Here is a 21,978-nt window from a genome sequence, read left to right on the forward strand (position 1 = left end):
AACCGAAGTAGTGCAGCCTCAGCACTACTCGACGAGGGATTATGGGTAATATAACAGGGGGATTATGGGTAATATAACAGGGGGATTATGGGTAATATAACAGGGGATTATGGGTAATATAACAGAGGGGGATTATGGGTAATATAACAGGGGATTATGGGTAATATAACAGAGGGGGTTATGGGTAATATAAAAGAGGGGGTTATGGGTAATATAACAGAGGAGGATTATGGGTAATATAACAGGGGATTATGGGTAATATAACAGAGGGGGATTATGGGTAATATAACAGGGGATTATGGGTAATATAACAGAGGGGGATTATGGGTAATATAACAGAGGGGGATTATGGGTAATATAACAGGGGATTATGGGTAATATAACAGAGGGGGATTATGGGTAATATAACAGAGGAGGATTATGGGTAATATAACGGGATTATGGGTAATATAACAGAGGGGGATTATGGGTAATATAACAGAGAAGGATTATGGGTAATATAACAGAGAAGGATTATGGGTAATATAACAGGGGATTATGGGTAATATAACAGAGGGGGATTATGGGTAATATAACAGAGGGGGATTATGGGTAATATAACAGAGGGGGATTATGGGTAATATAACAGAGGGGGTTATGGGTAATATAACAGAGGATTATGGGTAATATAACAGAGGGGGTTATGGGTAATATAACAGAGGGGGATTATGGGTAATATAACAGGGGATTATGGGTAATATAACAGAGGAGGATTATGGGTAATATAACAGAGGGGGTTATGGGTAATATAACAGAGGGGGATTATGGGTAATATAACAGGGGATTATGGGTAATATAACAAAGGGATTATGGGTAATATAACAGAGGGGGTTATGGGTAATATAACAGGGGATTATGGGTAATATAACAGAGGAGGATTATGGGTAATATAACAGAGGGGGTTATGGGTAATATAACAGAGGAGGATTATGGGTAATATAACAGAGGGGGTTATGGGTAATATAACAGAGGGGGATTATGGGTAATATAACAGAGGGGGTTATGGGTAATATAACAGAGGAGGATTATGGGTAATATAACAGGGGATTATGGGTAATATAACAGAGGGGGGTTATGGGTAATATAACAGAGGAGGATTATGGGTAATATAACAGGGGATTATGGGTAATATAACAGAGGGGGATTATGGGTAATATAACAGAGGAGGATTATGGGTAATATAACAGAGGGGGTTATGGGTAATATAACAGAGGAGGATTATGGGTAATATAACAGGGGATTATGGGTAATATAACAGAGGGGGGTTATGGGTAATATAACAGAGGAGGATTATGGGTAATATAACAGAGGGGGTTATGGGTAATATAACAGAGGAGGATTATGGGTAATATAACAGAGGAGGATTATGGGTAATATAACAGAGGAGGATTATGGGTTATATAACAGGGGATTATGGGTAATATAACAGAGGAGGATTATGGGTAATATAACAGAGGGGGATTATGGGTAATATAACAGAGGGGGTTATGGGTAATATAACAGAGGAGGATTATGGGTAATATAACAGAGGGGGTTATGGGTAATATAACAGAGGAGGATTATGGGTAATATAACAGGGGATTATGGGTAATATAACAGAGGGGGGTTATGGGTAATATAACAGAGGAGGATTATGGGTAATATAACAGAGGGGGTTATGGGTAATATAACAGAGGAGGATTATGGGTAATATAACAGAGGAGGATTATGGGTAATATAACAGGAGGATTATGGGTAATATAACAGGGGATTATGGGTAATATAACAGAGGAGGATTATGGGTAATATAACAGAGGGGGATTATGGGTAATATAACAGAGGGGGTTATGGGTAATATAACAGAGGGGGATTATGGGTAATATAACAGAGGAGGATTATGGGTAATATAACAGAGGGGGTTATGGGTAATATAACAGAGGAGGATTATGGGTAATATAACAGAGGAGGATTATGGGTAATATAACAGAGGAGGATTATGGGTAATATAACAGAGGAGGATTATGGGTAATATAACAGAGGGGGTTATGGGTAATATAACAGAGGAGGATTATGGGTAATATAACAGAGGAGGATTATGGGTAATATAACAGAGGAGGATTATGGGTAATATAACAGAGGGGGTTATGGGTAATATAACAGAGGAGGATTATGGGTAATATAACAGAGGGGGTTATGGGTAATATAACAGAGGGGGATTATGGGTAATATAACAGGGGATTATGGGTAATATAACAGAGGAGGATTATGGGTAATATAACAGAGGGGGTTATGGGTAATATAACAGAGGGGGATTATGGGTAATATAACAGAGGGGGATTATGGGTAATATAACAGAGGAGGATTATGGGTAATATAACAGAGGGGGTTATGGGTAATATAACAGGGGATTATGGGTAATATAACAGGGGATTATGGGTAATATAACAGAGGGGGGTTATGGGTAATATAACAGGGGATTATGGGTAATATAACAGAGGGGGTTATGGGTAATATAACAGAGGAGGATTATGGGTAATATAACAGGGGATTATGGGTAATATAACAGAGGGGGTTATGGGTAATATAACAGAGGAGGATTATGGGTAATATAACAGGGGATTATGGGTAATATAACAGGGGATTATGGGTAATATAACAGAGGGGGATTATGGGTAATATAACAGAGGAGGATTATGGGTAATATAACAGAGGAGGATTATGGGTAATATAACAGAGGAGGATTATGGGTAATATTACAGATGACGGCTGATATGTGTAGGTTTCGGGGCTCACCCGGTGTTCTCATACAGATGTCGGCATACAGACCAGGCGATTATGAAGACCAGGGGAGACCCTATAACACAGAGAGCAGGATAAGTTGGGGTTGCGGGTCCGGGCTCGGCCTTGCTCCGCGCACTCACCCCAGCCGAGGGCCATGTACCAGCAGAAATACTTCCACTCGGAGAAGAAGGAGACGACGAGCAGGGTGTGCAGGTAGAGCCCCTCCACAAGCAGCCAGCTGTAATTGGCCATGATACAATACTGGAAGAAGACCATGACGTAGTGACAGTCCTCCTGCGGAGACAGCGGCAGCACAACTTATAGGCAGGAGAAGAAGGCGGCGCTTACACGCATACACGCGCTGATACTTCATTCTTATCCATCAAGACGATGACGTGAATGAGCCAAAGAGGAAATCCCCTCAATATTTGGAGTGACCTTTGGCCTTTGCTGTCTTCTCACTACAGACAGTATGTGGCAGGCAGGTTGTTCTCGCCGCCATCTTGGAGGACTAAGCCCAGATCTTCTGTGGATGTAGACTTGTACCAATCCGTCTGTCTCTTTATGTTGTCCCAGACAGACTGGATGATGTGGAGATCAGGCCGATATCTGAGGGGGCTCCTCCTCCAAAGGGCAAAGGTCACAAAGGTCAAATGTTGACGGGATTTACATTTCTTTTTTCTTCATTTACTTTTATTTCTTAAAAAAAATTAACTTTTCACCGTTCTTTGCAGAAATTCTGCCCAAAACTTTTGCACAGTACAATATAATGTGTGCATTTGTGTAAGTAACATTGTATATGAAAGTGTATAGGTATGAATATTGTATACCAATATAATGTAATGTAGTGTATATACTGAGACCATATACAGCCATGTACATACAGTACTATAGGTAGGTTGTCAGAACGCCATTACCTCTACCGCCATCTTACCAGGTAGACACTGCAGTGATTGACGTCATCTACGGAGAAGAGCACGGCGTCCTTGATAAAGATGGAGAGAGCGCGCAAGATAAAGGAAGAGAAAAGGTTCATGTGGATGTAGTTACGAGTACAGCGCAACCGCCTACAACCAAAGACAGGGACAGAAGGGTTATATACTGCGCCACATCCGAAATATACACAGGTAGTACATAGCCAATATACACCCCACCAGCCCTGACCCCAGGAGCTGACACTCTAATCTCTATATCACACACAATGTATCACTCCCATCATCCCTGAGCCCAGGAGCTGACAATCTAATCTCTATATCACACACAATGTATCACCCCCATCATCCCTGACCCCAGGAGCTGACAATCTAATCTCTATATCACACACAATGTATCACTCCCATCATCCCTGACCCCAGGAGCTGACAATCTAATCTCTATATCACACACAATGTATCACTCCCATCATCCCTGACCCCAGGAGCTGACAATCTAATCTCTATATCACACACAATGTATCACTCCCATCATCCCTGACCCCAGGAGCTGACAATCTAATCTCTATATCACACACAATGTATCACTCCCATCATCCCTGACCCCAGGAGCTGACAATCTAATCTCTATATCACACACAATGTATCACTCCCATCATCCCTGACCCAGGAGCTGACAATCTAATCTCTATATCACACACAATGTATCACTCCCATTATCCCTGACCCCAGGAGCTGACAATCTAATCTCTATATCACACAATGTATCACTCCCATCATCCCTGACCCCGGGAGCTGACAATCTAATCTCTATATCACACACAATGTATCACTCCCATCATCCCTGACCCCAGGAGCTGACAATCTAATCTCTATATCACACAATGTATCACTCCCATCATCCCTGACCCCAGGAGCTGACAATGTAATCTCTATATCACACAATGTATCACTCCCATCATCCCTGACCCCAGGAGCTGACAATCTAATCTCTATATCACACACAATGTATCACTCCCATCATCCCTGACCCCAGGAGCTGACAATCTAATTTCTATATCACACACAATGTATCACTCCCATCATCCCTGACCCCAGGAGCTGACAATCTAATCTCTATATCACACACAATGTATCACTCCCATCATCCCTGACCCCAGGAGCTGACACTCTAATCTCTATATCACACACAATGTATCACTCCCATCATCCCTGACCCCAGGAGCTGACAATCTAATCTCTATATCACACACAATGTATCACTCCCATCATCCCTGACCCCAGGAGCTGACACTCTAATCTCTATATCACACACAATGTATCACTCCCATCATCCCTGACCCCAGGAGCTGACAATCTAATCTCTATATCACACAATGTATCACTCCCATCATCCCTGACCCCAGGAGCTGACAATCTAATCTACCTTTCACACACAATGTATCACTCCCATCATCCCTGACCCCAGGAGCTGACACTCTAATCTCTATATCACACACAATGTATCACCCCCATCATCCCTGACCCAGGAGCTGACAATCTAATCTCTATATCACACACAATGTATCACTCCCATCATCCCTGACCCCAGGAGCTGACAATCTAATCTCTATATCACACAATGTATCACTCCCATCATCCCTGACCCCAGGAGCTGACAATCTAATCTACCTTTCACACACAATGTATCACTCCCATCATCCCTGACCCAGGAGCTGACAATCTAATCTCTATATCACACACAATGTATCACTCCCATCATCCCTGACCCAGGAGCTGACAATCTAATCTCTATATCACACACAATGTATCACTCCCATCATCCCTGACCCCAGGAGCTGACAATCTAATCTCTATATCACACACAATGTATCACTCCCATCATCCCTGACCCCAGGAGCTGACACTCTAATCTCTATATCACACACAATGTATCACTCCCATCATCCCTGACCTCAGGAGCTGACAATCTAATCTCTATATCACACACAATGTATCACTCCCATCATCCCTGACCCCAGGAGCTGACAATCTAATCTCTATATCACACACAATGTATCACTCCCATCATCCCTGACCCCGGGAGCTGACAATCTAATCTCTATATCACACACAATGTATCACTCCCATCATCCCTGACCCCAGGAGCTGACACTCTAATCTCTATATCACACACACTGTATCACCCCCATCATCCCTGACCCCAGGAGCTGACAATCTAATCTCTATATCACACACAATGTATCACTCCCATCATCCCTGACCCCAGGAGCTGACAATCTAATCTCTATATCACACACAATGTATCACTCCCATCATCCCTGACCCCAGGAGCTGACAATCTAATCCCTATATCACACACAATGTATCACTCCCATCATCCCTGACCTCAGGAGCTGACAATCTAATCTCTATATCACACACAATGTATCACTCCCATCATCCCTGACCCCAGGAGCTGACAATCTAATCTCTATATCACACACAATGTATCACTCCCATCATCCCTGACCTCAGGAGCTGACAATCTAATCTCTATATCACACACAATGTATCACTCCCATCATCCCTGAGCCCAGGAGCTGACAATCTAATCTCTATATCACACACAATGTATCACTCCCATCATCCCTGACCCCAGGAGCTGACAATCTAATCTCTATATCACACACAATGTATCACTCCCATCATCCCTGCCCCCAGGAGCTGACAATCTAATCTCTATATTACACACAATGTATCACTCCCATCATCCCTGACCCCAGGAGCTGACACTCTAATCTCTATATCACACACAATGTATCACTCCCATCATCCCTGACCCCAGGAGCTGACAATCTAATCTCTATATCACACACAATGTATCACTCCCATCATCCCTGACCCCAGGAGCTGACAATCTAATCTCTATATTACACACAATGTATCACTCCCATCATCCCTGACCCCAGGAGCTGACAATCTAATCTCTATATTACACACAATGTATCACTCCCATCATCCCTGACCCCAGGAGCTGACAATCTAATCTCTATATCACACACAATGTATCACCCCCATCATCCCTGACCCCAGGAGCTGACAATCTAATCTCTATATCACACAATGTATCACTCCCATCATCCCTGACCCCAGGAGCTGACAATCTAATCTCTATATCACACACAATGTATCACTCCCATCATCCCTGACCCAGGAGCTGACAATCTAATCTCTATATCACACATAATGTATCACCCCCATCATCCCTGACCTCAGGAGCTGACAATCTAATCTACCTTTCACACAAGACAACACTCACCTAAATGACAGAAGGAGAACAAGAGCCAGAGCCAAAGAGCTCAAAGACGTCCCATATCCCACTGTGTACAGGGTCTTCAGGTGCATGAAATAGTCCTGCTGTAATATCAATAGTGTAGAAATATATCAAGTGATGTAGTATATGAGAGGTGTAGTATATGAGAGGTGTAGTATATGAGAGGTGTAGTATATGAGAGGTGTAGTATATGAGAGGTGTAGTGATGTAGTATATGAGAGGTGTAGTATATGAGAGGTGTAGTGATGTAGTATATGAGAGGTGTAGTATATGAGAGGTGTAGTGATGTAGTATATGAGAGGTGTAGTATATGAGAGGTGTAGTGATGTAGTATATGAGAGGTGTAGTATATGAGAGGTGTAGTATATGAGAGGTGTAGTATATGAGAGGTGTAGTATATGAGAGGTGTAGTATATGAGAGGTGTAGTATATGAGAGGTGTAGTGATGTAGTATATGAGAGGTGTAGTATATGAGAGGTGTAGTGATGTAGTATATGAGAGGTGTAGTATATGAGAGGTGTAGTATATGAGAGGTGTAGTGATGTAGTATATGAGAGGTGTAGTATATGAGAGGTGTAGTATATGAGAGGTGTAGTATATGAGAGGTGTAGTATATGAGAGGTGTAGTATATGAGAGGTGTAGTGATGTAGTATATGAGAGGTGTAGTATATGAGAGGTGTAGTGATGTAGTATATGAGAGGTGTAGTATATGAGAGGTGTAGTATATGAGAGGTGTAGTGATGTAGTATATGAGAGGTGTAGTATATGAGAGGTGTAGTATATGAGAGGTGTAGTGATGTAGTATATGAGAGGTGTAGTATATGAGAGGTGTAGTATATGAGAGGTGTAGTATATGAGAGGTGTAGTGATGTAGTATATGAGAGGTGTAGTATATGAGAGGTGTAGTGATGTAGTATATGAGAGGTGTAGTATATGAGAGGTGTAGTATATGAGAGGTGTAGTATATGAGAGGTGTAGTGATGTAGTATATTCCAGCTCTGACCGTCTACAATGAGGATTGTACAGGCATAAACCCTGCTGCCGACACTCACCATATCCTGGTACTCTGTGTCATTGATATTATACTCGCACGCTACATCCACCGGTGGGAAAATCACTGACCAGCCGGTCTCTGTACAATTCCGGTATACCACACCTGATATATAGAGTATAACATATAGAATTACCAATCATAGGTATATACACAAGTAAACACCAGACAGTCACCACTAGGGGGAGCTCACTACATACAGATTATACAGTCACCACTAGGGGGAGCTCACTACATACAGATTATACAGTCACCACTAGGGGGAGCTCACTACATACAGATTATACAGTCACCACTAGGGGGAGCTCACTACATACAGATTATACAGTCACCACTAGGGGGAGCTCACTACATACAGATTATACAGTCACCACTAGGGGGAGCTCACTACATACAGATTGTACAGTCACCACTAGGGGGAGCTCACTACATACAGATTATACAGTCACCACTAGGAGGAGCTCACTACATACAGATTATACAGTCACCACTAGGGGGAGCTCACTACATACAGATTATACAGTCACCACTAGGAGGAGCTCACTACATACAGATTATACAGTCACCACTAGGGGGAGCTCACTACATACAGATTATACAGTCACCACTAGGAGGAGCCACTACATACAGATTATACAGTCACCACTAGGGGGAGCTCACTACATACAGATTATACAGTCACCACTAGGGGGCTCTCACTACATACAGATTGTACAGTCACCACTAGGGGGAGCTCACTACATACAGATTATACAGTCACCACTAGGGGGAGCTCACTACATACAGATTATACAGTCACCACTAGGGGGAGCTCACTACATACAGATTATACAGTCAGCACTAGGGGGAGCTCACTACATACAGATTGTACAGTCACCACTAGGGGGAGCTCACTACATACAGATTATACAGTCACCACTAGGGGGAGCTCACTACATACAGATTATACAGTCACCACTAGGGGGAGCTCACTACATACAGATTATACAGTCACCACTAGGAGGAGCTCACTACATACAGATTATACAGTCACCACTAGGAGGAGCTCACTACATACAGATTATACAGTCACCACTAGGGGGAGCTCACTACATACAGATTATACAGTCACCACTAGGGGGAGCTCACTACATACAGATTATACAGTCACCACTAGGGGGAGCTCACTACATACAGATTATACAGTCACCACTAGGGGGAGCTCACTACATACAGATTATACAGTCACCACTAGGGGGAGCTCACTACATACAGATTATACAGTCACCACTAGGGGGAGCTCACTACATACAGATTATACAGTCACCACTAGGGGGAGCTCACTACATACAGATTGTACAGTCACCACTAGGGGGAGCTCACTACATACAGATTATACAGTCACCACTAGGAGGAGCTCACTACATACAGATTATACAGTCACCACTAGGGGGAGCTCACTACATACAGATTATACAGTCACCACTAGGAGGAGCTCACTACATACAGTATATACAGTCACCACTAGGAGGAGCCACTACATACAGATTATACAGTCACCACTAGGGGGAGCTCACTACATACAGATTATACAGTCACCACTAGGGGGAGCTCACTACATACAGATTATACAGTCACCACTAGGAGGAGCTCACTACATACAGTATATACAGTCACCACTAGGAGGAGCCACTACATACAGATTATACAGTCACCACTAGGGGGAGCTCACTACATACAGATTATACAGTCACCACTAGGGGGAGCTCACTACATACAGATTATACAGTCACCACTAGGGGGAGCTCACTACATACAGATTATACAGTCACCACTAGGGGGAGCCACTACATACAGATTATACAGTCACCACTAGGAGGCTCTCACTACATACAGAATATACAGTCACCACTAGGGGGAGCTCACTACATACAGATTATACAGTCACCACTAGGGGGAGCTCACTACATACAGATTATACAGTCACCACTAGGGGGAGCTCACTACATACAGATTATACAGTCACCACTAGGGGGCGCTCACTACATACAGATTATACAGTCACCACTAGAGGGAGCTCACTACATACAGATTATACAGTCACCACTAGGAGGAGCTCACTACATACAGATTATACAGTCACCACTAGGGGGAGATCACTACATACAGATTATACAGTCACCACTAGGGGGAGCTCACTACATACAGATTATACAGTCACCACTAGGGGGAGCTCACTACATACAGATTATACAGTCACCACTAGGGGGCGCTCACTACATACAGATTATACAGTCACCACTAGAGGGAGCTCACTACATACAGATTATACAGTCACCACTAGGAGGAGCTCACTACATACAGATTATACAGTCACCACTAGGGGGAGATCACTACATACAGTATATACAGTCACCACTAGGAGGAGCTCACTACATACAGATTATACAGTCACCACTAGAGGGAGCTCACTACATACAGATTATATAGTCACCACTAGGGGGAGCTCACTACATACAGATTATACAGTCACCACTAGGAGGAGCTCACTACATACAGATTATACAGTCACCACTAGAGGGAGCTCACTACATACAGATTATACAGTCACCACTAGGGGGAGCGCACTACATACAGATTATACAGTCACCACTAGGGGGAGCTCACTACACACAGATTATACAGTCACCACTAGGGGGAGCTCACTACATACAGATTATACAGTCACCACTAGGGGGAGCTCACTACATACAGATTATACAGTCACCACTAGGGGGAGCTCACTACATACAGATTATACAGTCACCACTAGGGGGAGCTCACTACATACAGATTATACAGTCACCACTAGGAGGAGCTCACTACATACAGATTATACAGTCACCACTAGGAGGAGCTCACTACATACAGATTATACAGTCACCACAAGGGGGAGCTCACTACATACAGATTATACAGTCACCACTAGGAGGAGTTCACTACATACAGATTATACAGTCACCACTAGGGGGAGCTCACTACATACAGATTATACAGTCACCACTAGGAGGAGGTCACTACATACAGATTATACAGTCACCACTAGGAGGAGCTCACTACATACAGATTATACAGTAACCACTAGGGGGAGCTACATACAGATTATACAGTCACCACTAGGGGGAGCTCACTACATACAGATTATACAGTCACCACTAGGGGGAGCTCACTACATACAGAATATACAGTCACCACTAGGGGGAGCTACATACAGTATATACAGTCACCACTAGGAGGAGCTCACTACATACAGATTATACAGTCACCACTAGGGGGAGCTCACTACATACAGATTATACAGTCACCACTAGGGGGAGCTCACTACATACAGATTATACAGTCACCACAAGAGGGAGCTCACTACATACAGATTATACAGTCACCACTAGGGGGAGCTCACTACATACAGTATATACAGTCACCACTAGGGGGAGCTCACTACATACAGATTATACAGTCATGACTAGGAGGAGCTCACTACATACAGATTATACAGTCACCACTAGAGGGAGCTCACTACATACAGATTATACAGTCACCACTAGGGGGAGCTCACTACATACAGATTATACAGTCACCACTAGGGGGAGCTCACTACATACAGATTATACAGTCACCACTAGGGGGAGCTCACTACATACAGATTATACAGTCACCACTAGGAGGAGCTCACTACATACAGATTATACAGTCACCACTAGGGGGAGCTCACTACATACAGATTATACAGTCACCACTAGGAGGAGCTCACTACATACAGATTATACAGTCACCACTAGGGGGAGCTCACTACATACAGATTATACAGTCACCACTAGGAGGAGCTCACAACATACAGATTATACAGTCACCACTAGGGGGAGCTCACTACATACAGATTATACAGTCACCACTAGGGGGAGCTCACAACATACAGATTATACAGTCACCACTAGGGGGAGCTCACTACATACAGATTATACAGTCACCACTAGAGGGAGCTCACTACATACAGATTATACAGTCACCACTAGAGGGAGCTCACTACATACAGATTATACAGTCACCACTAGGAGGAGCTCACTACATACAGTATATACAGTCACCACTAGGGGGAGCTCACTACATACAGTATATACAGTCACCACTAGGGGGAGCTCACTACATACAGATTATACAGTCACCACTAGGGGGAGCTCACTACATACAGATTATACAGTCACCACTAGGGGGAGCTCACTACATACAGATTATACAGTCACCACTAGGGGGAGCTCACTACATACAGATTATACAGTCCCCCCTAGGGGGAGCTCACTACATACAGTATATACAGTCACCACTAGGGGGAGCTCACTACATACAGATTATACAGTCACCACTAGGGGGAGCTCACTACATACAGATTATACAGTCACCACTAGGGGGAGCTCACTACATACAGATTATACAGTCACCACTAGGGGGAGCTCACTACATACAGATTATACAGTCACCACTAGGGGGAGCTCACTACATACAGATTATACAGTCACCACTAGGGGGAGCTCACTACATACAGATTATACAGTCACCACTAGGGGGAGCTCACTACATACAGATTATACAGTCACCACTAGGAGGAGCTCACTACATACAGATTATACAGTCACCACTAGGAGGAGCTCACTACATACAGATTATACAGTCATGACTAGGGGGAGCTCACTACATACAGATTATACAGTCACCACTAGGAGGAGCTCACTACATACAGATTATACAGTCACCACTAGGAGGAGCTCACTACATACAGATTATACAGTCACCACTAGGGGGAGCTCACTACATACAGATTATACAGTCATGACTAGGGGGAGCTCACTACATACAGATTATACAGTCATGACTAGGGGGAGCTCACTACATACAGATTATACAGTCACCACTAGGAGGAGCTCACTACATACAGATTATACAGTCACCACTAGGAGGAGCTCACTACATACAGATTATACAGTCACCACTAGGGGGAGCTCACTACATACAGATTATACAGTCACCACTAGGAGGAGCTCACTACATACAGATTATACAGTCATGACTAGGGGGAGCTCACTACATACAGATTATACAGTCACCACTAGGGGGAGCTCACTACATACAGATTATACAGTCACCACTAGGAGGAGCTCACTACATACAGATTATACAGTCATGACTAGGGGGAGCTCACTACATACAGATTATACAGTCACCACTAGGAGGAGCTCACTACATACAGATTATACAGTCACCACTAGGGGGAGCTCTGCACATTGTGGTGTCAGCTATCTCCATTTATAATGCTTCTTTATGCCTCTGTACATGCTTTGTGTACTACAGCCGCCATCTTACAGACTCTGTACAGGATGGGATAATTCGGGGGTACGGCATCACTCCATGCACCTATGTGGCGCTGTGTTACTGATTTGTGCATGGTGATGGTCCCGCAGAGTTAGGGCCAGTAGAAGCTCCAGTGGTGGGATATGAAGTGCTGAGCGGAGATATAGACAGGCTTATGGTTACTAGTGATGCCCCCTCTTGGAACTTCCATTAATTAAAAGGAGACACCACAAACCAGAGCTCTGACCCCTGCAATACACGGGGGCCCCTATTTCATATATTTAGCACCAGATACACATGTATGTGTCATGTATGTTTCATCTGCACTCACCTCTGATCCCTGTAATGAGCTCTAAGATCTTTGGACACGGAATAGAGACAGAACGACCAACAGGGGTGTCGGGCCAGCAGCTGAGGTTATCCCACATCCCTGCACAGCCTGCAACACAGCACAAAGTCTGTCCAGTGAGTATATATAGCAGGGTGTAACATACAGTATATATGGGCGTACCAGAGGGGACACTCAGGGACGCTTCACACTAAACTCCCATGTGGGCAGCAGCGTGGTGGACTATGTCATCACAGACCCAGCAGACCGGTCAGACATAGATGCTCTCATAGTCACCCCTGAGACACACCTGTCAGACCACAACCAGATCCTGCTGTACATGAGATCCACTGACAAGCCCCTCACACAGCAGCCCCACCAGATTGGTCTCTACAACCTGCCACCATTCTTCAAATGGGCCAGTCACCGGGCCACCGAATACACCAATGCGGCTAACCGACCCGAAATCAAGGAACTGCTCACAAACTTCTATATGAGTTCCTACCAGCCAGACCAACAAGGGGTCACCCGAGCAGTGAAGGACTTCAGTAACATCCAGTACACCACGGCAGAACTAGCAGGCCTGAAACAGACAAAGCCCAAGAGACCGACTAACAAACAGTCTCACAAATGGTTTGACAGCGACTGCAGAGCACTACGCCGTTCTCTAAGGGCAGCCTCCAACCAAAAACACAGGGACCCCAACAACAGAGAGACGAGGGAAGCCTACAACAATCTATGCAAGCAATACAAGGGCACCCTCAGAGAGAAGAAACAGAGGGACCTCTCCCACAAAATACAGCAACTAGAGGACTCCCTCCAGGACAGCTCATTCTGGGAGACCTGGCACCACATGGGCACAAAGCCCAAGAAAAACTCTCTCCACATCCAAAATGGCAATATCTGGCTCAACTACTTCAGAGGTCTCTACAAAAACATCCCAGAAGAAGAACTAACCCCAGAACAGCAACAGATAATCACCAAACTGAGGGACATGGAGAAAGTCATCAAAGACTTCCAGAACCCTCTGGACTCGCCAATCACCATAAAAGATATACAGGAAAGAATTGTCCTGCTGAAAGGCAAAAAGGCCAGTGGCCCTGACGGCATCCTACCAGAGATGATGAAATACAGCCCTCCAGCAATACACGCGGCACTGGCAAAGCTATTCACCCTCGTGCTCAATGCTGGACACTTCCCCGAAGACTGGAACAAAGGGCTCATAACCCCCATCTACAAGAATGGGGACCAATATGACCCCAACAACTACAGAGGGATCTGCGTCAGCAGCACATAGCTAGGGAAACTGTTCAACAGCATCATCAATAACAGAATCCTCACCTTCCTCACACAACACGGGGTCCTCAGCAAGAGCCAAGCAGGGTTCATGCCAAACCACCGCACCACAGACCATATCTACACCCTGCACAGCCTCATCAAGACGCACGTCCACAACACCAGAAGAGGCAAGATATTCACCTGCTTCGTGGACTTTAAGAAGGCGTTTGATTCAGTATGGCACCCAGGCCTACTTCTAAAACTCCTAGAGAGTGGAATAGGAGGAAGAACGTACGACGTCATCAAGAGCTCCTACACCGGAAACCAGTGCAGTGTGAAGGTGAATGGGAAAAGGACAGCATACTTCCAACAGGCCCGAGGGGTCAGACAAGGCTGTAGCCTGAGCCCAACGCTCTTCAACATCTATATCAATGAACTGGCTACAGCCCTGGAGGCCTCACCAACCCCAGGCCTCACCCTGAACAATCGAGAGGTGAAGTTCCTGCTATACGCCGATGACCTCCTACTCCTGGCCCCCACCGAGAAAGACCTCCAAGAAAGCCTGTCAGTGCTGGAAAAATTCAGCACCACATGGGCCCTACCCATCAACCAGAAGAAGACCAAAGTCATGGTATTCCAGAAGAAGGGCCACAATAAAGCCTCCACCACCTCACAATTCACACTGAACGGCTCCACACTGGAGAAAACCAACAGCTACACCTACCTGGGGCTGGAGCTCAGCCAATCAGGAAGCTTCAAAGCAGCAATAGAAACCCTGAAAGCAAAAGCCTGCAGAACCTTCTACGCCATCAGAAGACAACTGTACCACCTCAAACCACCGGTGAGGGTCTGGCTGAAGATATTTGACGCTGTCATCTCCCCGATCCTTCTCTATGGCAGTGAGGTTTGGGGCCCAGCCACCTACCCAGACCAGTCAAAGTGGGATTCCAGCCCAACAGAGAACTTCCACCTGGAGTTCTGCAAATACCTGCTCCATGTCCATCGCAACACCACCAACATAGCCTGCAGGGCAGAGCTAGGCAGACTCTGTCACGGAGCAAAGGTATACGTCTTCCTCCGGATGGTCTTTTGAATCAACACGGACGCAAGAGGTCGGGAGACAACAGCAATTTATTGTAATCCACAAAGTTAGTAGCCGGCGGCGGTCACATCAACCGTAATAACAATAAGTCCACAGAAGTCACAATCCAATGATAGCTTTGGTTCCTTGGTCCTGTAACTAAATCCTGGCTCTCTGCAGAGCTGTGCACAGGCCGGCTAACACATACTAACTCCAGCTACATCTATATACTAAACTGTTACTTCCTATACCTGGGGGTGGGAAGGGCTGAGTCACAGATCCTTCCCCCCTCACCTATACCAAGGAGAGCAGACTCCCTGTCTACTATGGACAATGCACCGTCCAACATCTTCTTGGAGACACTGATCAGATTATCTCCACCCATTGTCCTCACTAGTTAGAGGTATTTGCATACAATGTGCTAACACACTAGACCCTAATCAGCCAACTACACATTGATGTATATAACAGGTTAGAGAATACATTCCACATGAAATATATATTACACATTGCCTATAGTATAGACTCTAACCATCCCGTGACAACCCCTCCCCCTCTCAAAACATGTGCATGACACAATTGGCCTACACAGGTAAATTGGGGAATGCACATCAGTCTCTATAGCTCATATGTCCTCCTGCCGGGATAACCCATCTGCGTTCTGGTGTTGGTTCCCTCGGCGGTACTGAATGGTAAAGTTGTAGGGTTGAAGGGCTGGCATCTGGCAGAAAATCCGGTGGATCCATGTTGGCGTCTCTCTGAGCTTGGCTTCGGGTCACTGCTCCCACAAAGTGGCACTGTAGATTTCCAACATCGTTGCCTAACAGAACATCGGCCGGCAGCCCGCTCATCACACCAATTGTGCATCGTTTTGGTCCATAACCATAGTCGAGTTCCACGGTAGCTTTAGGAATACGTCTTTGAGTACCCCCTGCCAACTTGATAGAAATGCCAGGGCCCTCCTCTAGGGCCTCGGGTCGCACAACTCGGGGGTCCGCTACCGTTAGGAAAGCTCCCGAGTCCCGGAATCCAACAACTGTTCGGCCATCCAGTAGGACCTCCTGCAAGTGCTTCCTCTGAAGGTTTGCGGGATGTGTGGCGGAAGGCTGAATCCCATAGACCCCTGGAGGTGGAACAGATGGGTCATTCATGGAGTCATCTGGAAATGGGGCCAAACTTTCTGTCCTAGGAGTGGTTCCCAGGTAGTGAATAGGCCGGGATGCCACGGTGGCCCGTGCCCCCATGTTAGCAGGGCAACTAGCTTGCAAATGTCCAGGCCGCCCGCACCCAAAACATCTGCGCTCTAGCATTCTTCCAGTAGGTCGTTGTCTAGGGACAGGGTTGTTCATAGCTGGAGGCCGATGGGCTGGGACAGGGGTAGAGGGGGAATTGTAATCCTGAGGCCGGGCACGAAAGGTGGGTGGCTGGCTGAAGGGTGTCTGGCGGACTGTGGTAGTTTTCCGCTCCTCTGCAAACAACCTCTTCCACTGCGGCTTGATGGTCAGGCCCTCATCTGCAAGAGAAGCAGCTTGCTCCACTGTGGCTGGGTTCCGTTCCAGCACCCACTCACGGATCTCAGCGGGGCACTGGGAAAAGAACTGTTCCTTAAGTATGACTTGGAGGATCTTATCGACTGTGACAGCCTCCTCTCCTTCTAGCCAGCGCTTGCATGCTTGCTTCAACTTGTGGGCGAACATGTGGAAGGAGCTTCCCCCATTGTAAGACAAAGAGCGGAACTGAACTCGGTAGGTCTCTGGAGTGACTGCATAATACTTCTGCACCGCTCTTTTAATGGCCTCATAGTCCCGCTGATCACTAGGGTCCATGGCTCTGAGAGCTTCCGCAGCCCCATCTCGTAGGTGCCCCACCAGATACCGGACCCAATCCTTCTCTGGGACTTCCATCAGGCGGCACTGGTGTTCGAAGTCCTGAAAATATCCATCAACATCCCCAGCCGCTTCATCAAAGGTCTTGAAGTGTTTATGGGAGACATATGGTGGTTCTCTCACTGTTGGGCTGGGGGTCGACGTTTGATTATAATTCCGCGTAGTTATCTCAGCCATTCGCATTTCATGCGCCATTCTTTCCTTTTCATGCGCCATTCTCTGTTCCTCCTTCTCGGTTTCCTGAGCCCTCTGTAATGCTCTACTCCTTTGCTCTGCAGTTGCTCCTAGCCCCAGCACTGCCAATTCCTCCTCATACAAAACAACCCATCTGCTCTTTTGGGTCTGTACCTGCCACTCCCGTATCTCTCCAGTCTCCTGGGGGCAGCCCTCCTCATGGTCGCTTTGCAGGGTCATCTCCTCCAGTGCCTCGATCAGTTGCTCTTTCGTTCTTCCCTGGTAACTCAGGTTTAGTTCCCGGGCCCTTACTTGTAGACTTGCCATAGTCCAGTTCCTGTATTCTGAGGTTGTGGCTCCATTAATCGCTGGGCTGCTGTAGTCCATCTCGCTGTCCGCTGTTGATCCCACCGCTGCCAACCAGTTGTCACGGAGCAAAGGTATACGTCTTCCTCCGGATGGTCTTTTGAATCAACACGGACGCAAGAGGTCGGGAGACAACAGCTATTTATTGTAATCCACAAAGTTAGTAGCCGGCGGCGGTCACATCAACCGTAATAACAATAAGTCCACAGAAGTCACAATCCAATGATAGCTTTGGCTCCTTGGTCCTGTAACTAAATCCTGGCTCTCTGCAGAGCTGTGCACAGGCCGGCTAACTCATACTAACTGCTAGCTATATACTATATACTAAGACTGTTACACCTATATCTGTGGGTGGGAAGGGCTGAGTCACAGATCCTTCCCCCCTCACCTATGCCAAGGAGAGCAGACTCCCTGTCTACTATGGACAATGCACCATCCAACATCTTCTTGGAGACACTGATCAGATTATCTCCACCCATTGTCCTCACTGGTCCTCACTAGTTAGAGGGATTTGCATACAATGTGCTAACACACTAGACCCGAATCAGCCAACTACACACTGATGTATATAACAGGTTAGAGAATACATTCCACATGAAATATATATTACACATTGCCTATAGTATAGACTCTAACCATCCCGTGGCAGACTCCCCCTATGGCTCACCATACAGAAGAGGGCGCTAGCTTTCCAGGCACACATCCAGGGGAGCGACTCCTACCACCACCAAGCATGGCTAAGCCACCCGAGCAAACCAGACATTCACCAACCAAACAGCAGCCAACCACCAAACCAAAAACACCAACAGATGATAACCAAGGCCGAAATAAAGGCGACCACAGAGGCAAACAGAGAGCGGTACATTGAAGAATGGAGAAACGAAATAAATAACTCCAAGAAACTCACCAATGTGTACCAATCCCTACAAAGGGACTACACCATGGCCACCTACCTGGAGAGAATACGCCACCCCAAGCACAGACAGACCCTGAGCCGATACAGACTGAGCGCCCACAACCTAGAGATAGAGACGGGGCGATACAGGCAGACGTACAAGCCACGGGAGAAGAGACTGTGCCAGCACTGTGACCAGGGGGTCCCAGAAGACCAGACCCACTTCCTGCTACACTGCACCAAATACTCAGCTGTGAGGGCCGTCTACTACCAAAGACTCTCTGCCCACATCCCAGACTGGGAGAAGAGGAAACTCTACATCCTACTGGGAGAAGAAGAGGCCACTGTGGAGATCGCTGCCCAATACGTGTCCAGCTGTCACCAAACCAGAGGAAGATGAGACTCCACGGACTGTTATATTTATCCCAAAACACCCGCCCCACCCCACCCCCCCATATAGCAGTCACCAACGAAGAGGAAGATGAGACTCCACGGACTGTTATATTTATCCCAATACACCCGCCCCACCCCACCCCCACCTCCCCATATAGCAGTCACCAACTAAGAGGAAGATGAGACTCCATGGACTGTTATATTTATCCCAATACACCCGCCCCACCCCTACCTCCCCATATAACGGTCACCAACGAAGAGGAAGATGAGACTCCATGGACTGTTATACCCCAAACCACCCCCACCACTCACCCACCCGAGTCCAACTCCCCCTCCCCCCCCCCCCTATACTAGCTTTGGCAATTCCAAATATCTATTCGGACGTGCCAATAAAGCTTTTTTGATTTGATTTACACAGCGCAGGGTGTAACATACAGTATATATACAGCACAGGGTGTAACATACAGTATATATACAGCGCAGGGTGTAACATACAGTATATATACAGCACAGGGTGTAACATACAGTATATATACAGTGCAGGGTGTAACATACAGTATATATACAGCACAGGGTGTAACATACAGTATATATACAGCGCAGGGTGTAACATACAGTATATATACAGTGCAGGGTGTAACATACAGTATATATACAGCGCAGGGTGTAACATACAGTATATATACAGCACAGGGTGTAACATACAGTATATATACAGCACAGGGTGTAACATACAGTATATATACAGCACAGGGTGTAACATACAGTATATATACAGCACAGGGTGTAACATACAGTATATATACAGCACAGGGTGTAACACAGTATATATATATATATACAGCGCAGGGTGTAACATACAGTATATATACAGCACAGGGTGTAACATACAGTATATATACAGCACAGGGTGTAACATACAGTATATATACAGCGCAGGGTGTAACATACAGTATATATACAGCGCAGGGTGTAACATACAGTATATATACAGCGCAGGGTGTAACATACAGTATATATACAGCGCAGGGTGTAACATACAGTATATATACAGCGCAGGGTGTAACATACAGTATATATACAGCGCAGGGTGTAACATACAGTATATATACAGCGCAGGGTGTAACATACAGTATATATACAGCGCAGGGTGTAACATACAGTATATACAGCACAGGGTGTAACATACAGTATATATACAGCACAGGGTGTAACAGTATATATATACAGCGCAGGGTGTAACATACAGTATATATACAAGTTCTCTTAGGATATGGGCACACACTACACTGCAGGGTCATTGGGACTTGCACCTCACCTTCTGGCCGCCAGGTGGCAGCAGACACATTGAGTTCATTCAGAGCCTGCACACAGGTCTCCCGCTCCTTGGTCATCACCTCCAGCAGGTCACACAGCAGGTGAGCGCCCCCTACCTGTGGAGGCAAGAAACACATCAGCTCCAAGGAATTGTCCAAGGAGACAAAAACTCTAAGGACGGGGGAACATGGATAGGAGGAGTATACAGTGCGGTATACAGTGCGGTATACAGACAACCCTCCCCTGACAACCGGTGACACGACCAGAGTAGTCAGGAGGCTGCCGCATAATATCAGTAATCCAAGGACAAGGGCCGGAACTGAAGAACTGCACTATAGGGGGCAACACCACACCCTGCAGTCCCATGTAACACCACACAGAGCACAACCCCCCCCCCCCGTATACACAGCTGCTCACTATCCCCCCCCGTACACACAGCCGCTCACTATCCCTCCTGTATACACAGCTGCTCACTATCCCCCCCCGTACACACAGCTGCTCACTATCCCCCCCGTATACACAGCTGCTCACTATCCCCCCCGTATACACAGCTGCTCACTATCCCCCCGTATACACAGCTGCTCACTATCCCCCCCGTATACACAGCCGCTCACTATCCCCCCCCCCGTAAACACAGCCGCTCACTATCCCCCCCGTATACACAGCTGCTCACTATCCCCCCCGTATACACAGCTGCTCACTATCCCCCCCGTATACACAGCTGCTCACTATCCCCCCCGTACACACAGCTGCTCACTATCCCCCCCGTATACACAGCTGCTCACTATCCCCCCCGTATA

General features: G+C 46.1%; 1 protein-coding gene across 1 annotated transcript in view; it reads right to left on the bottom strand.

Annotated features, from left to right (window-relative positions):
* Nucleotides 1-21,978, bottom strand: part of LOC142187860 (secretin receptor-like) — a 52,113-nt gene that overhangs the window by 22,601 nt on the left and 7,534 nt on the right. The window contains exons 2-8 of the mRNA XM_075261669.1: nucleotides 21,180-21,294; nucleotides 13,792-13,899; nucleotides 8,101-8,204; nucleotides 7,033-7,130; nucleotides 3,734-3,866; nucleotides 2,940-3,093; nucleotides 2,812-2,872 (exon numbers count right to left, since the gene is read on the bottom strand). Of these exons, the coding sequence (XP_075117770.1) occupies nucleotides 2,812-2,872; nucleotides 2,940-3,093; nucleotides 3,734-3,866; nucleotides 7,033-7,130; nucleotides 8,101-8,204; nucleotides 13,792-13,899; nucleotides 21,180-21,255 (734 nt within the window). The 5' untranslated portion in view covers nucleotides 21,256-21,294. The remainder of the gene's footprint in view (nucleotides 1-2,811; nucleotides 2,873-2,939; nucleotides 3,094-3,733; nucleotides 3,867-7,032; nucleotides 7,131-8,100; nucleotides 8,205-13,791; nucleotides 13,900-21,179; nucleotides 21,295-21,978) is intronic.

Source organism: Leptodactylus fuscus, unplaced genomic scaffold (genome assembly GCF_031893055.1).
Source record: "Leptodactylus fuscus isolate aLepFus1 unplaced genomic scaffold, aLepFus1.hap2 HAP2_SCAFFOLD_258, whole genome shotgun sequence".
NCBI lineage: Eukaryota > Metazoa > Chordata > Amphibia > Anura > Leptodactylidae > Leptodactylus > Leptodactylus fuscus.